Source organism: Euphorbia lathyris, chromosome 6 (genome assembly GCF_963576675.1).
Source record: "Euphorbia lathyris chromosome 6, ddEupLath1.1, whole genome shotgun sequence".
Taxonomy (NCBI): Eukaryota; Viridiplantae; Streptophyta; class Magnoliopsida; order Malpighiales; family Euphorbiaceae; genus Euphorbia; species Euphorbia lathyris.
The window spans coordinates 89,344,297-89,369,865 of NC_088915.1; the positions used below are offsets into that span (position 1 = coordinate 89,344,297).

Here is a 25,569-nt window from a genome sequence, read left to right on the forward strand (position 1 = left end):
ATCGTACGAGTCGCGAGTCGACTCGTACTATTCGATCCGATTTTTTATGATTTCGAGTTGTATCTATGGTACGATTTGGTATCATCAAGAATTGGCCGAATCGGTGACCGAATCCGCCGATTCAGTCGATTCATGGCACCATTAAAAAAACTGTTTTTAATGTTTGGAGAGTAAAAAACGTGTTTGCTGGATAACTAAAAACTAATTAAGAAGTTATTGAATACAAATAGGAGACTCTTCTTTATACTTTACAAATTCCAAACCTTTCCGTTTCTTTTCTTTTCGTTTTCTCTTCTATTCTATTTATTTCGATCTTTTCAACTTTTCTCTATTCTTTTCATTATCTCTGGCTCTGGTTTCTTTTCTTTCCTTTACAAAAAATCCTCCTGGTTATGGAAGAAGAAGATGATGATTCTTGAAGGAATTGTTAGCAATTAATTTTTTTTGACTAATATTTAAAGTTAAACATGATTAATAATTTTTTTTTTTAATATTTGAATTTGGATTCGATTCACAAAATAGGGATTCAAGTCACCAGTCGAATCACAATTTAACAACTATGGAAACAACAACTTCCCACTTCTTATCTTTGTCTCCTGAATTCCTAGACAAACCACCGTATGCTTCATTTGTACATGATCTTCAGTCTTGCATCTATATGCTGGTGGTAAAAGTACACACGGCACGAAATCGATACATAATTTTAGTGTTTGGATTTAGCTTAGTAAGTAATGTGTCATTTTTGACACGAAACTGACATGCAATTTTTTGGGTTGGGTTAAGATTCATATGCTAACCTGAAAACGACACGAATATTTAAAATTATTGTTATATTCTCTCGTTTTTATGTCATTTTATTAATAAAGATAATAAAATTATAATTATTACTTGCAAATATGATTCAAACCTCCTAAATTGTTCTAAATACATTACATGACCCCCTAATATATTACTGCACTTTTCGATGGTTAGTATTAACATACTAATCTAAAAATGACATAAAGTATTTAAAAATAGTACAATATCTTCTTATGCATAATATACTTACATGTAACTCAAAAACACGATACGAAATCGACACTAACTCGAACAGGTTAACACAATTGTAACACGGAAGTTTTTGGATTGAGTTTGGGTTTACTCTTTTTAACACGAACCTAAAATTACACGACACAAACACGTTAATTACCATAATGCCCTTTTCCATGTACCTTTAATGCCCGGAACGAGAATCGAATAGTTTTCAAGTGCCAACCTTTTCACATTTTTCTTTTTTCACCTTTTTCTCGTTTTCTACATTTTCGAGTTTTTTTGCATTCTCTCGTTTTCAGTTTTCCCTTTTTTTTCATTTTTCCGTCATTAATAATAAAAATACAAGAGCTACTAATTGTAATAAGAATTTATACATATTTTTTATGTAGTGCCCATTACATAAATTTGTAAAGTAAAATTGAGTGATTTATTTGTGATTCCATTATGATAAAAACAATATGACTAATTCAAACATAGTAAGGAGCTTCCATCGTAATAGACATTACATTCCAACGTTCAATACTGCGTACCAAACGGATTTGTACTTAATCCTCTATACATATTTGACTAAATTCTAAATACATGCTAAAAATCCAAGAGTACCATTTCCGAACCCCTTTGCCGGACAGTTTCGTTGCTAGCCACCGTTCCCGTATTTACTTTGTGACATCCACTACGGCATAAATTTTTAAAGAAAAACTGAGTGATTTATTTGTGATTCCATTACGATAAAAACAATATGGCTAATTCAAACATAATAACGAGCTTCCATTGTAATGGACATTCCATTCCAACGTTCATTACTGCGCACCAAATTGACCCACTCAAGTAGAAACGTAGTTAATCCATACCAAAAATCCAAAAGTAAGCAACCATTTCCAAACTCGTTTGGGCAACTTAGCTAACTTACATAAACACGAGCTTCTATTGTAATGGACATTCCATTCCAACGTCCATTACTGCATACCAAATAGACCCGCTCAAGTAGAAAATAGTTAATCCTCTATACATATTTGACTGAATCCTAAATACATGCTAAAAATCCAAGAGTAAGCAACCATTCCTGAACCCCTTTGCCCGATAGTTTCGTTGCTCCCCACCGTTCCAGCATTTACTTTGTGCCATCCACTACGACATAAACTTGTAAAGAACAATTGAGTGATTTATTTATGATTTCATTACAATAAAAAAAATATAACTAATTAAAACATAATAACGAGTTTCCATTGTAATGGACGTTCCATTCCAATGTCCATTATTGTGTACCAAACGGATCCGCTCAAGTAGAAACGTAATTAATCCTCTAGACATATTTGACTGAATCCTAAATATATGCTAAAAATCCAAGAGTAAGTAACCATTTCCGAACCCCTTTGCCCGACAATTTCGTTGCTCGCCACTGTTCCAATATTTACTTTGTGACATCCACTAGGACATAAATTTGTAAAGAAAAATTGAGTGATTTATTTATGATTTCATTACGATAAAAACAATAAGACTAATTTAAAGATAGTAACGAGCTTCTATTGTAATGGACATTCCATTCCAGCGTCCATTACTGTATACGAGACGAACCCGTTCAAGTAGAAACGTACTTAATCCTCTATACATATTTGACTGGATCCTAAATACATGCTAAAAGTCCAAGAGTAAGCAACCATTTACAAACCCCTTTGCCCGACAATTTCGTTGCTCACCACCGTTCCCATATTTACTTTGTAACATCCACTACAACATAAATTTGTAAAGAACAATTGACTGATTTATTTGTGATTCTATTACGACAAATATAATATGGCTAATTCAAACATAGTAACGAGCTTCCATTGTAATGGACATTCCAGCATCCAAACGGGCCCGCTCAAGTAGAAATATACTTAATCCTCTATACATATTTGACTGAATCCTAAATACATGCTAAAAATCCAACAGTAAGAAACCATTTCTGAACCCCTTTGGGCAACTTAGCTAACTTACATAAACACAAACATAGTAACTAGCTTCTATTGTAATAGGCATTCCATTCCAACGTACCAGACGGACCCGCTCAAGTGAAACGTACTTAATCCTCCATACATATTTAACTGAATCCTAAATACATGCTAAAAATCCAAGAGTAAGCAACTATTTCCAAACCCGTTTGGGCAACTTAGCTAACTTACATAACCACAAACATAGTAACGAGTTTCTATTGTAATGGACATTCCATTTCCATTCCCAAAGTCTATTACTGCGTATCAAACGAACTCACTCAAGTATAAACGTACTTAATCCTCTATACATATTTGACCGAATCCTAAATAAATGCTAAAAATCCAAGAATAAGCAACCATTTCCAAACCCATTTGGGCAACTTAGCTAACTTACATAACCACAAACATAGTAACGAGTTTCTATTGTAATGGACATTCCATTTCCATTCCCAAAGTCTATTACTGCGTATCAAACGAACTCGCTCGAGTATAAACGTACTTAATCCTCTATACATATTTGACCGAATCCTAAATATATGCTAAAAATCCAAGAATAAGCAACCATTTCCAAACCCCTTTGGACAACTTAGCTAACTTACATAAACAAAAACATATTAACGAGCTTCTATTGTAACATTTCATTCAAACGTCCATTACTGTGTACCAAACAGACCCGCTCAAGTAGAAACATAAACCGAATCCTAAATACATGCTAAAATCCAAGAGTAAGCAACCATTTCTGAACCCCTTTGGGCAACTTAGCTAACTTACATAAACACAAACATAGTAACGAGCTTCTATTGTAATGGACATTCCATTCTATTGTAATGGACATTCCATTCCAACGTCCATTAAACGGACCCGCTCAAGTAGAAAAGTACTTAATCCTCTATACATATTTGACTGAATCCTAAATACATGCTAAAAATCCAAGAGTAAGCAATCATTTCCGAACCCCTTTGGGCAACTTTGCTAAACTTACTTGCATAATAAACACATCAGCCAAAATCAAAATGCTTTACAAGCTATGATACAACTTCCCACTTCATTTGTACATGATCTTTAGTCTTGCATTATATGCCGTTTTCCATGTACTTTTAATGCCCGGAACGAGAGAATCGGGTGTCTGCCTGACAGTTTCGTTGCTCGCCAGCGTTCCAGTATTTACTTTGTGACATCCACTTGAAAACAAAACCAAGGACCAGATATCTATCTACACAGGAACTACATCAGTATCTTGATTATCGTCACACGTCAACACGAGACCTTCGACGTAGGTAGGGAGGAGGCATTGGAACCATTGGCAACCTGTTGAAACAGGCTCATGTGGTGGAACGATCATCAGTACGTTATCGTGGCGTCGCACAACACCCATCACACTCACTGTGCTCCCTTCTTTGATGTACCTGAGATGTGACATAACAACACTTTTAGATGCATTCAACATGGAGAACTTCATTCTAACTCATTCATACTATGTTGCACAAACACGGAAACGGACACGGACACCGGAAAACGTTATTTCATAACTTAGTTGATATACCGTAGATGTGACAGAACTGTAACACTTAGATGCATTCAACTTGGAGAACTTCAATCTAATTCATTCGTATAAAAGCCAAAAGGGAAAGGCAAATCCCGATTTGCCCATAATTAAGCCTCTCAACTTTAGTTTCCACACACATTGAGCTCCTCACTAACAGTTCAGCTAAACCGTTAATGAAGGGATCAATGCGTGTGAAAATTAAAGATTAGGTGTTGAATCAATAAAAATTATAAAGATCAGGGGCTTACTCAATACAAGTTATAAAGATCAGGGGGCTTAATATGATTTTTTTAGTTTTCACACATTGAGCCCCTCACTAACGGTTCCGCAAACCTTTAGTGAAGAGCTCAATGTGTGTGAAAATTAAATATTCGGTACTGAATCAATAAAAATTATAAAGAATAGGGGCTTATTCAATAAAAGTTATAAAAATCAGGGACTTCATATGATTTTTTTCTACAATAATGAGCAAGAATTGAATATACTCAATTTATTATAACTTAGTTAATATAAGATGATTGTACATGGCGTCAGTTAGTAAACCGTTAGTGAAAGGCTCAATGCATGTGAAAATTAAAGATTAGGTGTTGAGTCAATAAAAATTATAAAGATCAGGGGGCTTAATCAATAAAATTTATAAAGATCAGGGGCATAATATGATTTTTGTCTATAATAATAATAATAAAAATGAGCATGAATTGAATATACTCAATTTATTATAAATTAGCTAATATAATATAAGATGATTGTACATAGCATCCATTGGTATAACCTATTTTATCTATATTTTTTTATTAATTCTTTTTATGTATTAGTTTGAAAGTGAAATTCCAAATTCAACTATTAATTAAAAAGTACTGTTTAAAATAAAAATGCAGTTATATTCATGAATTTTTTATTTTCCATTTCAATTTCTTTAATAATTGGACATATATGTATTCAAAATTTAGAAAAGAAAAAACTGAAAATTTTATTAATTCATTTTCTTTAAAAAGTAATAATAAGATAATTAAGTAAACAAATGTCAAAACACATGATTAAGTGTTGAATTTTTAAAGTTTTAATAATTAAGCCCCGATCTTTAATTTTTACACAAATTGAGCCTTTCACTTACGGTTTAGCTAATGGAACCCGTTAGTGAGGGGCTCAATGCGTGTGAAAATTAAGTTCAGGGGCTCAATCCTTATAACCATAGAAGTTCAGGGACTTAATTATGAGTTTAGCTAAAGAGAAATAGGATTTTTGTTGGCATACCCTTCCTTCAAGCGCATAATACGGTCATCGCTGGAGAGGCTGCGATCAGCTAGCCAGCGCAAAAAGCCCGGAGACAAGTCTCTAGTTCCCGCCTTCACATCAGCTACTGTAGCTGGCTTGACAAATGGAGCAACCTTAGCCCCAAAGCCTGCCTTGACTTGCGCTCTTAATCCAGATTGGAAATCTGATATGTAAAAGTCTGCTACATATCTCTGTTGATCATAATCAATGTGTTATTACAACAAAATATAGGCGCTCCAAACAAATAAGAAGTCCGAGTACCGGCAAATATTGCTAAATTAGGTACCTGAAACGTAGCTAAACAAATAATATGCAAAACAATCAAACTATGTTGCATGGAAACTCTTCTTCACTAGCTTTTTGTGTCCTTTTCCTAGCTATATTTTTTTAGAAATAACGTTTCGCGGTGTCTGTTTCCTTTGCCGTGCAACAGAGCAATCAAAGTATCATGCCAAGTTATATAAGGGTTGTCATTTTCTATCATATATGCACCAAGAAGATGCAAGATTTTCACCATTAGTTTCTTCCTTTATGAATGATGTAAAATAACTAGGGAAATTCCCAAAAAAAAAAAAAAACACATGGTTACACAAATTGTCAAATGCATGATCGTTAACGACCTCAAAATGAAAAATTTCAAGAATTAAATTAATTCTTAGAAATTTTCATTTTGAGGTTATATAGGTGTTGTTTGGTGAGGAGAGATAAAGTGAATGTTTAGAGAGAGAACTCAAAAAAATGATAATTTTGGAAAATAAAAAACTTGGTTCTATAGCAAATGTGATACTAAACAACTTTAATTCTTGGAAATTTTCATTTTGAGGTAGTTATCATTTTTAGAGTGTCAAACTAAAAGATTCTCGTTTTTAGCAAAACCACAGGCATGTGTTTGACAACTCGTGTAAATACAGGGTTGTTTTTTTTTGGAATTTACCCAAAAAAAAAAAAAAACTATTATCGCCTACTAGCTTACAATTATTGTAGTACTTGATGCTTTCATGATCTGTAATTTAAGCAATTCTTCACTCAGCTAATGCTTTTTTCTCCGTCACAGAATACGTTTTAAACATAATATTCTATGGTTAATCCTCTTTCATGTTCCAATGAAATGAATGAATAAATCTAGGTTTGAACATTGAAAACACTATGATTCTGAAATTGTGGATTTTCCAAAGCAATATACAAGGAATGACAAGCTGAAAAAACTGACCTCGGAGTATCGAGATCCCCATGAAAAGAAACGATGCTTGGGATAGGCTGATTTTCCTCCACAACCCCTATATTCATACAACTCTGTGGAGACATACACACACCTGGGTATCCTCTGGTACGATGATTCCAAAGGTATACTGCCACAGGTAACAACCTACATAAAACGTTTCCAAGGATAAGTTATATGTGACAATATTACAAAGTATTAATTGCAAACCAGGATGTTTGTCGAGATGTGATGTCAGTCAGCATTTTGTACTCTTGTCAAACTCGTGAAACCAATCAATTAATGAATTACTCCCACTCCGATTCAAAAGCAACGATGATTCAAACAGAAGATGAGTTTGTAGGATGCATTTAGAGCAAATAACAGCTTAAAACGTTGAGATTTTGACGAAAGTGAACTACAAAATGGAATCTTTTCGAGTTTTCCTTTGTCATGGAACCGTTTTAGCTAAAAGCTCAAGCTGATAGTTGAAGTCCACTTCATATTAATAACTGACACACCCCCACACGCGAAAGCACACTTGGGCTTGAACCGTGACAACACAGGCCCATATTACCATGTCCTGCAAATAACTGAACAAATGGGGCTGCCAGGAATCGAACCCTGGATCACTTGGTCTCGCTGGCTCTGATACCATGTCATGGAACCGCTTTAGCTACTAGCTCGAGCTTTTAGCTAAAACGGTTCCATGACATGGTATTAGAGTCAGCGAGACCAAGTGGTCCAGGGTTCGATTCCTGGCAGCCCCATTTGTTGAGTTATTTGCAGGACATGGTAATATGGGCCTGTGTTGTCACGCTTCAAGCCCAAGTGTGCTTTCGCGTGTGGGAGTGTGTTAGCTATTAATATGAAGTGGACCTTCAACTATCAGCTCGAGCTTTTAGCTAAAACGGTTCCATGACATCCATTAAACATATATATTTGTAAATGGGTAGTACTATTAATCATATGATGGATTGACACCTGAAAGGATCATACATTGAATATTTGTCTCAGTTGCTGGACTGTTAGAGATCAATATAAAAGCTATTCTTGGACCTTAACTATCAACTTAAACTTTTAGTTCAATCGGTTCATCACATGGTATCAGAGCCACTTAGACTAAGTGGTCTAGCGTTCAAATCCCGGCAATCCCATTTATGAAATTCAACACATGGTTAGATGGGGCTGTGTTGTGCACGCTTCAAGCCCAAAGGGCATTCCCGTGAGTGGGTCTTGGGCCTTAACTATCAGCTTAAGCTTTTAGTTCAATCGGTTCCATGACATGGACCGTAAATGCTCCATTATGCCAAATTCCAAAACAAAGTCAAGATTATAGATTTGAGGATTTTTGCTCAAAATAATGCTTGCAAATGGCCCAATTAAACATTATTCTTCAGATAGTGCAGTTGGACGAAGTCCGACTTCCTTGTTGGGAAGTGTAAACCTTAATGCTTGGGTTACACCGACTATAAAGAAATCGTTGTCCGACTTCATCCTAGTTATGCCAGCACTATCCAGGAAATAATGTTTAACCGGGCCACTTGAAAGGAACAATGCTCCAAAGGAGCATTATTCTAAGCAAAAATCCCAGACTTGAAGTAGTTGATTATAACAAAAAAAGTCCTCTCCTTTATGGAAAATCCATCAATTAGTCATATAGGCGAACCAAACGAAATTTAAATTACGAAAAAAAGAAATAACTTTGCTTATCAACACAATAAAAAGCCAAAGTAATGAGCCATATAAGAAGGAAAAGAAATCTGAGGTCAAGGTAAAGATATAACAGCTCATATAAAGAAATATAAGAAGCATAAGCAATCATTCTTTAAGCAAATTTCAAGTCATTTTCACAAAATCCTATCCTTTAACCCCACATGAAGCAAATATGGCCCCTCAAAATTCTAACCAGCACATGGAAACAATACATTATGCATGACAGCTTGTGTAGTTAATTATCTCAACCTCTCATATGAACATTAAGGCTGGGTAAGGGAAAATGTTGTGTTAATATTTTCCGGTGTTTAGTTTAGCTACAACACCGGAAACGAGAAGTGGTAGGTGGCTATTGTTTTCAAAAGGGCAAGAAGGAATGGAGTATAGTTCCAAAAGCTTTGGAAAATGTTATGCTCTTTTAGTAAAAGATTTTCCTCACTTTCTTTGTATAATTTTCTGTTGACTAACCTAATATTTTTGGTTGACTTATTTTCCTAAGCACAAACACCGGAAAATTAGGAAAATATTATCATGCACAATATTTTCTGACAAACAAACTGGGCCTAACTTTAAACATATCCTTCCTAACGCTTATCAAATTGGAAAAATAAGGTTCCACATTACCCAACAAGAAATTGTAAGTATACATCTTATAAGAAGCAAGGGAGAAAGCATAGATTACAGATATAGAAAGTTCCAAATTAGAGTGGGTAAGAACTGAAGTTCGTCGGCTACTTGAATGTAGAAGGATATAGAAATAGGGTTGTAAATGAGCTGAGCTGCTCCGTGTTCAGCTCGATTTATGAACACTCTAAGCTTGAGCACGGGGAAACTCGGCACGAAAGCTTGCGAGAAGGCTCAGTTATAGCTCAATTATAATGTCCTATTTTTTTAATATTAGTATTTCTATAAAGGGGAAATGTAAAATAACATTTGTAGATTCCAAAACTATGGTGTTTTGTGTTAAAGAAATTTCAAATAAACATAATTAATGAGTTGCTCAGGAGACGAGCAGCTCGCGAGAACAGCTCATGAACAAGCTCGCGAGCAAGATGTTGAGCACGAGCTCGTGAATTTTCTAACAAGCCAAGCATGAGTAGGCCTCGACATTCGGCTCAATAAAAGCTCGACCACGTTCGGCTCGGTTATAAATGAGCCGAGCTTGAGCGCAGCGAAACTCGGTTCGAAACTTGCCAGCAGGCTCGGTTATAGGTTCATGAACAAGCTCAATTATAATTAACAGTCTTGAACATAATTAACAAGCTGAACATAATCAACGAGTCATGAACATAATTAACAGCTCAATTTTCTAAAAACACTAGCCTGAACTTACCATAGATAGGTTCAGCTCGATTACAACCCTATATAGAAAGAAACTAGTTACCACAAAAATCTTGACTTCCCGGATTTCCTTGTATAAAAAAATCTAAGCATCAACAATGAAAGCTCATTTGTTTCAAAAAAGAAAAACAATGAAAGCTCATTTGGTATCTACAAAAAAAAAAAAAAAAAAAAAAAAAAAACTATAGTATCTTTACGAAAACATCAGACGGAATTAAATTAACCCAAATAAGGTAGAACAATAAACTAGTACTGAAAAATGTATATAATTATAGTTAGAGATAAGGGGGACAAATTACCCCGGTGACCTTGACGTACTGTCCATCAATGGCACCTCTAAGCTCAGCATCAGGAAATTTCCTAACAAATGCTAACAAACCCCTCCTCCCCCACACGCAATTCCAAATAAGCCCCATAAACACCGGCACCAATATCGCTCCGACCGCCAATAGAATGATAGCTTTTTTGACAGCCACCATTAAGAACCCGCCGACGAGCAATCCCATGGCTACTGCAACCAAAACAACCCACACTACCGGCCTCGAAACCCTAAAACCGACCTTCACATCCTCCGTTAAGCTAGTAACGGCAGAGCCATAAAGCGTTTTAGACGAGGCAGAGCCACCACCAGAGAAGGAATGGTCGAGCTGTCCAGATCTCCGATGAGACGATGGAATTGAGCCGGAGCTTAATGGGCCAGAGGCAAGAGGACCGGAAGTGATGAGACCGGTGGGTTGAAGAGGCATAGGACCGGAGAATTTCTTGACAGGACCGGAATTAGGGCCTGATCGAACGGATCCACTGTTATGTTGAGAAGAGGAGGAAGGACGAGAAGGAAGCTTAGGCAACGAAGGAGGAGTAGCAGTGTGTTGATCAAGGACAGGAATGTCAAACATTTTGCCTAATTCTCCGGATTTCTTGATGTCGCCGCCGGTGTAAGGAACGGCGCGTGACGCCATTGTAGGTTGCTTTTCTTTGAACTGTTCGGGTCGGCCGGAGACGAGGAGGCCATTTCGGAGCTGGTGAGAGGGAATTCGGGTCCCCATTTTTGTTGGATTGAAGGAATTGAGAGAAGAAGAAGTGAGGAGAGGAAAGGAGAGTAAAGGAGTGAAGTAGAACAAGTGTGGTGAAAGAGATGATGGCGTTTAGCTGTTACAGAAAGTGTGAGGAAGAAGACTAATATGACATATAAGGACCTGAGGAATTGCGATAATGACGTCTATATCCCCTTACGTACTACTATAAAGATTAAGGGCCCGTTTGGTTACATATTATTTGCTGTTACAGTTTGGTGAGCTCATAAAAGATAAACACGATGTGTCTGACTAAAACACCTAAAACTCTATATTTTAAAATGAAAATATAAATATGAAATGAAAAATAGGTAATCTCACTCTATTTTGTAAACATCTTTTTGTAAATATCTTTTTGGAGTAAAATTAAAAGTTTGAATCACTTTAGAGGTTTTGACTAGTCAAATATTTAATAGCAGTGTTCAGTGAATATATGTTTGAAAGAACTTAATGGGTCCAAAAAGCTAATTTTAAAAATGCTGATTTTATGAGCTTTTTCAAGTAGTTTATTGCTGCACTACATTTGAATGACATTTTTATCCATAATTACTACCATTTAACCTCAACTAAAATGTTTTACTATATTTTTATTTGTCATTTTACGCAGAATGGCTATTAGATATGAGTAAAATTTTACCAAACAAGTTTACACAATCAGCTAGTCAAAAAGAGCTAACAAAAAAAAAATCAACCAACAGCTAATGTAATCAGTTAAGAGCTAAATATTTACTCCTATTATTATTTAATCAAACTTTTTTTCTATTATGTAATTAAGTAAAATAAACAATATTTTTATTATATAGTAAAGTAAGAGGTAAACAATTTAGAGAAAAGTGAAAAACAAAATCGTGTCGTTTGACCGATTTATAAAGATGGTTTTCGTGATTTAAAAGTTTGCAAATAGAGATATGTATTTTGTAAATTTTATCGTTAAAGGATATGTGAGTCAATTTTTCGAACAAACAATACGTATAGTTTAGTTAATTTACAAAGTCAGTATTTTTAATTGCTCTGTATCGTTCCCCTCCTATCTAATTTTACTAAAAATATAATTCAAACATCTTAGCATATAAAAATAAAAATATGCTTTTCACTAAATATTAAATATATAAAAATGTATTTTTAAAATTTAAAATAATAGAATTATTAAGTGAAACTAAAATAAATACAAAGTAACACCAAGAATAATAATATTGTTCAAATAATAATATTTTTATATACTAAAATATTTGAATTGTAGTTTTTTATTAAAATTAGATAGGAAAGAGTAGATGTGTCAATTATTGAATTCGTCATGTAAATTTTCGGGTTAGTGTCAAATAAGTCAATTTTATCCCAGCTCAAAAAAATTTGTGTCATAATCGTGTTAACCTAATCGGGTTAGTGTCGATTACATGTTGTGTTTTAAAGTTCACATGTAATTTTATTATGTATATATGTTAATGATGACTTTTAAAAATATAAAAGGATATAGTATTTTAAAAATATCACTTGTAATAATATATGTTTGGTAAATTAGGAAGATTAATTACTTTGATTCATTATTTAGAAAGTTGAGATGATTTAGAATATAATTACTTTGTTTATTATTTTGAAAGGTCAAGTAATTTAGGAATATAATTATTATTTAGGAAGTTGAGGAAATTTATAAATATTACCTTGATTTATTAGTTAGGAAGTTGAAATAATTTAGGAATATAATTATTATTTAGAAAGTTAGGGGCAATTTAGGAATCTAATTGATTTGACTTATTATTTAGGAAGTTTAGGCAATTTAAGATTCTATTTTTTCTTTCCTTTGACTTGCACCCAATTTTAGACTCATTATGACCCTGTTTGATAAAAAAAAAAAAAAATTGGGTAAAATTAGAGGTTTAAATCAATTAAGAAATTTTGACTAGTCAAACTTTTAATAATGGTATTTGGTAAAAAAATGTTTGAAACAGTTTATTTGGTCTAAAAAGCTAATTTTGAAAAATGTGGTTTTATGAGTTTATTCAATTAGCTTATTACTACATCTCTTTTGAATAATATTTTTATTTTCAATTACTAGCCTTTAACCCGAAATAAAAGTTTTAACATGTTTTTATATTTGTCATTTTACACAAATAGCTATTAACCATCAGTTAAGTTTTACAAAACAAGTTTACACAATCAGTTAGTCAAATCAGCTAATAAAAAAGGTAATTAGCTAGCTGATGTAATCAGTTAATAACTAAAAACTATTTGCCAAACATCACCTATATATTCCAGTGTAAATATTTGTGTAATTAATGAGAATAAATGAGATTTCGGAGGTAAAATTATCAATATAGGAAGTTCAAAGTCATTTTTACAATTAATTTATGGTAAATTACACCCATGTCCAATGAACTTTATCTATTTTTACATTATAGTCACTGAACTTTATTTCTTTTCAGTATGCCACTGAACTTTACACTTTTTAACACCGATTACTACTCAATTTTAACTAACTTCTTAAAATGACCGTTAACGATCGTTATCGACCTCAAAATGAAAATATTCAAGAATTAAAGTTGTTCATAACGATATTTACCATAAAACCACATTTCTTATTTTTAAAAATCATATTTTTTGGAGCTTTCTCTCTTTAGAAATTCATTTTCTCTCTCCTAACCAAACAACACCTAAATAACCACAAAACAAAAAATTTCAAGAATTAAAGTTTCTTAGAATATTATTAACGCTTTGGATTTTTTATTTTTAGCCGTCAACGGTCGTTTTGAGGCGTTGAGTGGCCACCGGTGTTAAAAAGTGTAAAGTTCAGTGGTCATACCAGAAAAAATGAAGTTCGGTGGCCATAATATGAAAATGGATAACGTTCAGTGATCATGGGTGTAATTTACCCATTAATTTATTCCCTTTATTAATCAAATGTGGCATGTTAAAATATGATAGTATACAATAATTATTTAAAATATTCGTATTATTTCACGTCATTTTTGAATTAGCATGTTAACTCTAACTAACCCAAAATTTTACGTGTCAATCTAAAAATAACAAATTACCTATTAAGTTAAATCCAAACTTTAAAATTTTGTATCGTGTAATCGAATCGTGTGTACTTTTACCATCTGTAGAGGATAAGCACATGTCAAGAATAATTTTGTCTTTATAAAAAAAATTAAAAATATAAAAATAGATTTTTAATATTTAAATAATAGTTTTTAAATGTAAAAACAATTTATAGGTATAATAGTATAAATATATTAAAAGTTAGGGAGCGTAATTTACAAATAGAGACTTGTGATTTAAAATATTGTGAAAATTTGAACTGACTGATTCAATAGTTATTCGATTATCATATTGGATCTTCCAAACAGATTTGTTAATAAAATAAAGTAATTATGTATATTTTGACAGGTTGTTTATACCTCTTTTTATGTAATTTTTGTGTGATTAAGTTGTACCTATCATATTTAAATATTATCATTTCGACATGTTATTTGTAATAATATTAGTAATAGAATAAACATTTTAGACATAATTGATATTTGAAATGCTTAATGTGATGATTAAATAAGAAATTAAATAGCAGAATAACAAATTTCTATTAGGTTGGGGTAAAATTGATCTTGTTTGACAATGTTAAGGTAAAATCACATTATTTCATACATTAAGAATAAAATTGCACTTCCTAAAAAAACAATGTTATCAGACTCGGACAAGATCAGGAACCGGCCAAATATTCAACAAACCAGAGAGGCTCGAGGTTGAACCAGGACCCGACGGTTTGAACATGAATCGGTATTACCCTAGGCTTTGAAGATTTAAAAAAAAAATTCAAATTAAGAAAAAACCGAGATTAATTATAAGAAAAAAATAAAAGAAAAAGTCAAATGAATTATTATCGAACTCATTTACATAGTAGAATTTTGGTCGGTCTAAGGGACCTTATTTCAGTGTGGCATTCACGTTGTTCATATCGTGCAGGTGCACTCTGCCTGATGGTGTTTCGACTGCACTCCTTGTACGTGAGAGAGACTTTTTCCTAATAATTAATTAAAAGCTTGTTAAGATCATTTACTTATAAATTAGTTAAGATTCTCATTTTTTTTTCATAAGTAGGATAAGAATGCTTAATTTCATTTTACCTTCTTCCAATCCATTTCAAATGGTTCACTTTAAGCATAATTTTCTTATTTATCACTTGTCCGTTTTGAGTTTATAATATACTGTTAAAAAAATCACATGATATAGAATACGGTTACATATTTCAAGTTATTCTAAACTCCATTTATCCATTATGGTCATGTTTGGGAATTAGCTGTTAGCTGATTACATTAGTTGTTAGCTGTTAGCTGATTACATTATTTGTTAGCTGTTAGCTGATTACATTAGTTGTTAGCTGTTAGCTGATTACATTAGCTGATTTGATTAGCTGTTTGTGTAGACCTGTTTGGTAAAAATTAGCTAATTGATAATAGCGGTTTGTGCAAAAAGACGAATAAGGGCATTAATTTTGGCGCAGGAGAAGAGAGAGTCTATTTATTGGGGTTAAAAAAGTCCATTAATTTTAATATCCCAAAACGCTAATTGAAAAAGCTCCTAAAATGAGCTTTTTCAAAATTAGCGTTTTCATCCCAAAACGCTCTTTCAAATCTCTCTCCACCAAACACTCCAATCAGCGGTTTCAGTGGTCAAACCGTTAAAGTTGGTCAAAACCGCTCTTTTTATCCCAAAACGCTTTTTGTCAAACAAGACCTATATATTTAAGTCTCAAATTGATAAAAAAAAAAAAAAAACAAATCAAAAGTTGTTTATAATTTGATTTAGATATATATAATTTATAAAAAATAATTTTAAAAAATATTACTAAAAAAATGTCAGGAGTAAATTTACATTTTATCCTAACAATTAATGACCTTGACCTTGTAATTTATTTAATTTGAATTTATGATAGTTTATTTTAGAGTAATTAATTAATTAATTAATCTCTGCATGATTAATTAATTACTCTAAAATAAACTATCATAAATTCAAATTAAATAATGCAAAAAGGTAATCTTTATGACAATAAAAAAAAAGTGAATTTGGATTCCCTGAGTGATGTTGGAATATTAATATGGCCAAAATAAATTAAAAAAGAGTGGGTCCACTCCCACTATCTCTTAGCCTTGCCATAACACATATACATGAGTATTTTTTTTTTTTATAGATGTACGGTCCACATCAACTATATTATATCATATCATGCATACTTTTTTACCACTGTGAAATATATTTGGTGACAGTTAAAAATCAGATTTGAGTATCAATTTCGTCACAAATGAAGTATGTAATTGATAACTATTTAATGTGTGTGACAAATTTCAAGTTAAAGAACTATATTAATACACAAATTTAATTTTATTAATCAGGTAAATGTATGGATTAAAATTCACTATTTGCTACCGAACTTTCATGGTTATTTTAAAGGATAAGGTATCGAAATAAGTTTATGTTTTTTTGAAAAATATCAAATTAGGTTCAACGTACAAAATAAAATCAATATAGGTTTAATCTTTAAAAAATGTACCAATTTAGGTCTCGATAACGGAACGAGACACGTCATTGATATTACTCGGTTAGGTTCTGTCAATTGTACGTGGAGGGGAAAATCATAAATTAACGGAGTAATAGGAATGACGCGTCTAATCCATTATCGATAACTAAATTGATACCATTTTTTAAACGTTAAGCATATATTGGTGTTATTTTGTACGTAGAGCCTGAATTGATACTTTTTCCAAAACAATAATCATATCCATTATTCAATTTGCCTTACTAAAATCATTCAGTTTTGACTTTTGTTGCAAGTAAGTCATTCCGACAATTTCAAATGTAAAAAGACACCGAAAATGTAACATGACTGTCACATCAATAGAAACCAACTTTCATTCATTATCGAAACGACACATGACTATTATCTAATTGATCGAAACGACATGTGGCTGCCACCTAGCTGATCGACGATCAGTTAGGTGGCAGCTATGTCATATAGGTGTCATGCACGTGTCATTTCGATCGACAATAAAAGTTGACTATTGCTAATGTGGCAACCACATCACTTTTTCGGTGACTTTTTGCTCTTGAAGTTGCTAAAGTCACTTAATTGAAATAAAATTCAAAGTTGAATTATTTCATGGAGACAAATTGAAGTTGAGTGACTATTTTTAGATAACCATGAAAGTTTAATGACCAATGGTGCATTTAACTCGTAAATATACTCATGACCATTGAACTATACTCATTTTTACGGTATGACCATCAAACTTTACAATGTAATGCAAAAGTCATTTAATTTAAATTTTCTAACAGTGTGATTATTATATTTCAATTAACGCCTTAAAATATCTGTTAACGACTTCAAAATAAAAATGTCCAAGATTTAAAGTTATTTAGAACTACTTTTACTATTGAATTATATTTTTTATTTTCCAAAATCACCATTTTTTAAGTTTTCTCTCTAAATTTTATTTTCTCACTTTTAACTAACAATACCTAAATAAGCTCAAAATTAAAAAAAAATTAAAAAATTAAAATCACTTAAAATATAGTCAATTCCTAAAATATTATGTTTTGAAGTCATTAATTTTAAAATGTTAAATATAAAGTTCAACGACTTTTTTTTTTTTTTACGTTTTAAAGTTCATTAGAATATAAAAAAAAAGCTTAAAGCATTATTTGGTCTCTGACCTATCCAAAATTTTACCATTTAGCCCCTGATCCCAGTTGGTGAAATTTCATCTAATTTGTATGAATACTTAACGGAATCATTATCTCATTGACAAGTACCGATATTTCGATACTTGAACTTGACATGTGATATTTCTTAAAAAAAATTTACCATATTATGTGGAAATAATTAATTAGACTAAAAAATTAAAAAAATTAAAAACAAATCCTAAACTAAAATCTACTAAATTCAAGTGTCAAAATATCATTATTTATCAATGAGATAATGATTCAGTTAAGTTTTAATATAAATTGGGTGAAATTTTACCAATTGAGATAGGCCAGGAGTCAAATATAACCAAATAATAGATCAGATGCCAAATAATAAAATTTTGGATAGATGAGGGGCTAGATAGTGCTTTAAGCCAAAAAAAAAAAAAGCTTAATACATCATTTGCCCCCTAAACTTGTCAAAAAGTTTGATTGGCTCCCTGAACTTTTAAAGTATCCCTATAGCCCCTTCAACTTGTATAAAATGTTTAGTTAGCCACCTAAACTTGCATAAAATGTAATTAATTAATCACTTGATCGCAAAAAAAGTAAGTTAAATGCGGAAGATATATTCCACGCATCTTACAATGTTATTACATAATTAAAAGTAGATTAAAAATGAAGTTATTGATTGCTTAACTATACAACTTGTCTTCTCTAATATTAGAACCGTATCCCGATTTTGGCTAGCACTCCCTTTCGATGTCCTCGCTGGTTTATGTTTGTGTAGAGTAAATAGAAGGCACCTAAATATGCTCTTCTGCAATACATTCTCTATCTTAACTCAGTTTTTATCAATTCTTCATCAATTTCATCAATTCATCTTCCTGTTGATTGAATCTTCTTTTTTTTCGGGTTACAAACTTCTATTAAGGAGGAGGAAGAAGGAAGACTGTCTTTCTTTTTCCTCCTTACACCATTATGGTGTTTTATTTTTTTCTTTGTTCAATAAATCGTAGTTAGATTGCATATATTTCGCCGAATCTCTTGTTCCGCTTGAATTGCATCTGTTGTTTATTATCTTTTCATTTATAACATTTTCTGATTTAGCAAGAGCAGAAATGATAGATCTTATTCGTAGATCAGTACATCTAAGTGGTTGCAAAAGAAAGGATCCAGACCCGAAAATTCAGAAGGGTTTAAATGTTAAAGATTGGATTACAGAAGCTTCTCTGCAAATTTGGAGTTTCAGAAAGTATATATTTTTGTTGTTTGTTTTATTTATACCTTTAATGGTTTATTTTGCTCTTTTGTAGTTATTTTCTTACTTTTTTGGTTTCTGTACTAGGCATAGCCTGTACTGATGTAAGGTTTTCCTTATTTTTCTTATTGTACTTGTTGTTTTCTTATCTATGAAATAATGTACGCATTTTCATCAAAAAAAAAAAAAAAACTCAGTTTTTATATTAAAAAATTCAGGGTAAATAATTAATTAGTCCTTATATTTTTATTGTAACATATTGTTTAGTCTTTTATTTTAGAAAAACACATTATAAAATTTCTATTATTTTTTTTTGTTAATATTAATCCTTTGGACATTTTATCTATTTTTTAGATTTTTAATCAAACATATAAGATACAAAATTATCATGTTACTTTGTTATTTTTTTTTTGTCTATCTGTTTATACTAAATATATCAGTTAAAAATCTAAAAAAAAAAAGACAGAATTACCATTACATACCATAAAAATAAAATTAATCTTCCTCTAATTTTATAGCAAAGTTAACTCAACCCTTACCAAAATTAAGCTCCATTAGCGATGTCAAAATGGATAATTCAATGGATAGACACAAATTAAGATTGAGATTTAATGAGTTGCTTTCATAAATGGAACAATATGATTAACCCATAAAATAAATAGGTTGGATTGCGGATTAATTCGTCAACTCGTTAGTAACTCATTTAACTCCTTACCCATCTAACTTTTTTTTTGTGAAGAGAACAAATCAATGCATTAATCGGTACTCAAACCGTTCGTATATAGAATAGGAATTAAAAACTCCGGAGCTGCTATGCAACTAAAATGATTAGCATTGAAATAAGAATGGTGGACCATGACATGTGCCGACTCGTTCACTAATCTCGGAACAAAAGGCAAAGAGCAATCTTGGCGACTAAATAACAAGTCTTGAATCTCACTTACCACACATCCCACCTCTGATGCATCCCTCTTCGGGTTGCGTACCATGACTGCTATAATTTTGGCGTCAGTCTCGAACTGAATGTTGGAAAATCCAACCAAAACCCACTTGATTCCAGCCAATACAGCCATTGCCTCCGCCAACGTTGCTGACGGACTGCTTCTAGAAATTGAACTAAATCCTGCGATAAACTCCCCCGAGCTGCCACAAATACTTGCCCCTACCCCAAACAAACCGACCTCCCCAAAGATATTCGTGCCGATGTTGCACCCGGCGGCGCTAGACTCCATCTAGACGGAGTAGTAGAAACCATCACACCAGCCACCGACTGCACCCGAACAGCGTGTTGTCTCACCGTGCTTTAGTTGAATTTTGACTTGTTAAGTTGAATTATACTTGTTTAGTTGATTTTTTAAAATATATGTTTAATTAAATTATTGAGTGACTTAAATGTTAGAATATATTGAATTTGGTTTGTACAATTGTTTTTTTTTTTTGAGATTTAAAAATTAGATTTATTAATAAATATTGTAAAAGGGAAAACCGAATTAAAACCGAACAAACCGAATTAAGTTAAAAATAACAAATAACAAATAAAAATCACTATATTTTTTCACTAAATTTATCTCAACAACAACAAAAATTGAAATATTTCCAAAATATATCTATATTGGGTTATTATCTCAACAATAATAATAAAAAATTAAACTTGTATAATCAAATATATGTGTGTATATATATAAAAATGTAAACTATGTGTAATTCGGTGCGGTTCGGTTTTTTTACATTTTTTGTCAAACCGAACCGAACCGAATATCGAAATATACTTAAAATTAAAACCGATGCTGAACCGAATTGTTAAAAAAACCGAACGAAAAACCGAATTCACTCGGTTCGGTATGCGGTTTAAACCGAATCGATGCACACTCTTAATTAAAACACAATAATTATTGGGATTTTAATTGTTAAAAAACATTTCTATAAATTATTATCATGTATATGAATTTAATATTTATTTTTTTGAAAGGATGAATTTAATAGTTTTCATATATAGAAGATAAAAATGTAGTCTACTATACTGAAATCGAAAATTGATAACAATAGTACATGATGTGAGAGGATATAAGGAGGAACTTCTAGTTGTTGTCCGTCAATGAATCATATGAGATAAGACAGAATATGGATTAAAGAAAGATTCGACAGCAGCAACTTCACCCAGGTGTCTAAGTTAGCAAAGTATAGATAACAAAATTCATGATTGAAAAGACAGTTAGATGAATTATGTCAACTTTAAAAGTAAATTTGTATTTTACTACTAACATTATGGACAAAATTGTACCAGTTTAGACGTTAAATATAAAATTGCTCTTAAATTGCTAATGTTAAAGACATTTTTACACTTTATCCCAATAATCTGTTCACATACCTATAAATTGAAGTGTCTTTATTGTTTTTATTTAGGGATAAAATACCAAAACAGGTTTATTGTTTTGGAGGAAGTATCAATTTAGGCTGTACGTACAAAATAACACTAATATAGATTTAACGTTTAAAAAATATACCAATTTAGGCATCGATAACGGAACGTGACACATCATTTATATTACTCGTTAAGTTTTATATCAATTGTATGCGGAGAGAGAAATCAGAACTTAACGAAATAATATGAATGACATGTCACGTTCCGTTATAGAGGCCTAAATTGGTCCCATTTTTTAAACGTTATACCTATATTGGTGCTATTTTATACGTGGAACCTAAATTTATATTTCCTAAAAAAACTATAAGTCTATTTTGATACCTTATCCCTTATTTAATCAACGATAAATTGAGTGTCCCAATATATGTTCGTTATTTTTTTATCTATAAAAAAGTATACTATACCACTACTCGTTTGTTATTGTTATTTTAAAATTTTGTTTGCTAGTCTCGTTTATTTACCGGAAAATATTGTACAAAAATATATTTTTTTAATATTTCACTTTTTGTTTGTTTAAGAAAATAAGTCCATAGAAAATTTTTAGGTTAGTTAAATAAAAAATACGCGAAGAAAATAAAAAAGAATTATTGTACTGTTTTGAATATACTCCATTTCTTTTTACCTTTTGAAAACAACACACTCATTTCTTGTTTTTCTATATTTTAGTCAAACAGTAAAAAAATATTTATTTTCTAACAAACAATTTTTCCTTATTTTTTTTTGGCTTAACACATTATTTGACCCCTGATTAGGAATGACAACGGGTAGGGTACCTGCGGGTAATGTCAATCCCAAACCCGTACCCTTTTATTTTTTAATTACCCGTACCATTCTCATTACCCTAACGGGTATATGTTTTGCATCCCATACCCTTCCCATTTAATTCGCGGGTACCCGCGGATACCCTTACCCGTTAAGAATCAATAAATAAAATAAAAAATATTACAAATTTAACAAAGTATAAATTTAATAAATCATCGATTTAAAAATTGAACAAATTGAACCTTAATCAATAAAAATAAAATAGTTTAGTGGTATCACTTAAGAGCATCTCCAAGAGACTCTTAGTGAACTCTCTAAAAATAATATAAACAATTGACTCTTAATGATTTAAGAGTGGCTAAGATATATCATCTCCAACAATACTCTTTATATTCACTCCTTATTTATTATTTTTTTTATTAAAATTATTATTTATTGTTACATTACCAATAGTGTGAGGAGAGAGACTCATTAATAATAAATTATTAATAAAAAATGAAGTTAGGAGGCACTAAGAGGTGGAGAGAGGCTTTCTATTAATATAGAGGATGGAGAGACTCTTAGTGATTTGAGGAGCTGATTTTTTATTCTCTTTCCTCAAATTTTAACTTAAGAGCCAATTTAAGAGGTTGTTGGAGATGCTCTAATGGTTAAAGAACAAAAGTTTAGTATTCAAATATCACATCTTACATCCAAAACACAATAATATTTTTTAATATATAAAAAATTTAAGACGGGTAACGGGTACCGGGTACCCTGGGGGTCTTCCCATACTCGTCCCATTACCCTAACGGGTAATGGTTTTGATCACATACTCTTTTATACAAGGTACGGGTAGTCCTATTAGGATCGGGTAGTGCCGGGTACCCACGGGTAGAGTACCCGTTGCCATTCCTACCCCTGATCTATCCAAAATTTTATTATTTGGCCCATGATCTATTATTTGGTCACATTTGGCCCTTGACCTATCCCAATTAGTGAAATTTCACCCAATTTGTATGAATAGTTAACCGAATCGTTATCTCATTGACAAGTAACGATAGTTTGACACTTGAACTTGACACATGATATTTCTTAAAGTTTTTTTGCCACATTGTGTGGAAATAATTAATTAGATTAAAAAAAGGAAAAAACTGAAAAACAAATCCTAAACTAAAATCTATTAAGTTCAAGTGTCAAAATATCGTTATTTATCAATGAGATAACGATTCGGTTAAGTTTTAATGTAAATTGGGTGACATTTCACCGATTGGGATAGATCGGGGATCAAATGTGATCAAATAATAAGTCAGGGGGTAAATGAAATTTTTTTGGATAGATCAGGAGCTATATAGTGCTTTAAGCCTATTTTTTTTAAAATACAATATTTTCCGACAAACAAACTTAACTTTATTTTCAAAATGTTTTGTTTAAACTCACAAAAGGGAAATTATAAATTAAGCTTTTATGAAATTGCTGGCTTCATTTAAAAGAACCATGATAGGACAAAGAATGCAAAAGGTTTAATACATCAACAGCCCTCAACTTGTCTAAAAATATTGATTGACGCCTTATATTTACATAGTATCTTATTCGGTTCTTCAATTTGCTTAAAATAACCTATTGACTATCTGAATTTGTATAAAATGATCTATTGACCTTCTAAATTTGTTTAAAGTGATATATATTTTAATTTGTCTAACTTAAAAAAAATTAAAACTTACAAAATAAAGTATAATTCATAATTTTAAATCTTTAAAACAAATTAACTTTCTATTTTGTACATCTTTATAGCGTTTTTATAAATTTAGGGACGGTCTTTTAAACAATTTTAACAGACTAAAGAAATACCATATAAGTTCACGGGGCAATCAACTTTTTTAGACAAATTCTGAGGGAGCTGTTTATGTATTAAACCAATGCAAAATGATTGAAGTTAATAAAAGAGATGAAGAAATAAATCTAATGTTTTCTAAAGAAAAGGCAACATGATTAATGTTAATAAAAGAGAGAGAGACTTTCATATAAAAAAATATGTATATTTCTTTATTATATCTTAAAAGATTTTATGTTTTCAGGAATTATCATATTCTAGGAATGTTTTTTAATGTTTTACTTTTTTTTTTTTTTTAACGAGAAACAGATTGTTTGCGATGGATCCGGATCCTCTCATCTATACTAAATACTAAATCGGTAGATTAGCATGCTGGTCTGTCATCATTTGAGACACCCCTGCTGATGTGTTAATTTCTCTGATTTTTAAAAATTATTTTCAGAAAAAAAATAACCTAATGTTGATATATCTCTTTTTCAGTTTTCTTTTTCAGTTTTCCATAAAGAAACTGTTCACAAACGGTTCCTTCTTTTTTGCTCTGTTCCTTCTTCTTCACCTACTTGAGAGTTCCATTATTCATTTAACTCATCCATAACTGCCTCTATCTTTCCGGTGGCCTTTTCTGTTTTCATATACAGATTTCCAACCTTTTGACAGTGGTTCAGTCAATAGTTTATTAGCTCATAAGAATGGTAAATCCCTGCAGTTTCTTTCTCCATCTTTGCTTTCTACTGATTAAAAAACCTAACGATTTATGATTTCACAGATCGATCAACTGTCCATATTATTTGTCGAATTTCTATCTGGTTAGTTCGGTATCCTTATGTTCATTTAATGGGTTATTGAATTACGAGCATACGTTTCTTGATCTACTGAATCTTTACCCCTTTCACATCTTTACCTCCTTGCACATTTGCTTTTGAGTTATTTGTGTTTTTTTCCTCATTACAAGTGTAGCATCAAGTCTGTGGGATTCATATTATCTCCAAGTTTGCAAGTTTTCAGTTATGAGTAATGATAATTCTCTATATAATTGATATCAACACAAGTGTGAGTACTCCAACTCTTATCAGTAGCAACTGTGTCATGAGAGTTGTCAATTTTTTCTTTTTAAATTATTTAAAAAAAACTACTTTTACTTGATTTTCTCTAATTAAATTATTAATTGATTTAAAAAAAATTATATAGAGGCACTCAAACTCTTAAGACTGCCCTGGTGTAATATTTTTACTTCCAACAAAAAAAAAGCAATTACATTAGTATTAATATATCGAATCCCATTAGAACTCCGAAGTTAAATATGTTTGGATGAAAGTAATATTAATATAGAATGATCTCTTGGAAGTTCTTGTTGCACCCCCAAAGCTTTTATTTTAAAATAATAATAATAACTTTAGGAATAATTTAAACACTATGCTAGTTTTTGGTTCAGAAAAAAAAACACTATGCTAGTTTTACCTGGATTTTAGGGTAACACACAATTAGAAT

General features: G+C 31.6%; 1 protein-coding gene across 1 annotated transcript; it reads right to left on the reverse strand.

The window, feature by feature from the left end:
- Positions 1–3,617: 3,617 nt before the first annotated feature.
- LOC136233180 (uncharacterized membrane protein At1g16860) lies at positions 3,618–11,237 on the reverse strand. Its single transcript, XM_066022783.1, has 4 exons — positions 10,381–11,237; positions 7,037–7,192; positions 5,806–6,017; positions 3,618–4,411 (listed from the first exon to the last, which is right to left on the reverse strand). Exons 1-4 carry the CDS (start codon positions 11,125–11,127, stop codon positions 4,219–4,221), a joined length of 1,308 nt encoding a protein of 435 aa, XP_065878855.1. The 5' UTR covers positions 11,128–11,237; the 3' UTR covers positions 3,618–4,218.
- Positions 11,238–25,569: the final 14,332 nt, after the last annotated feature.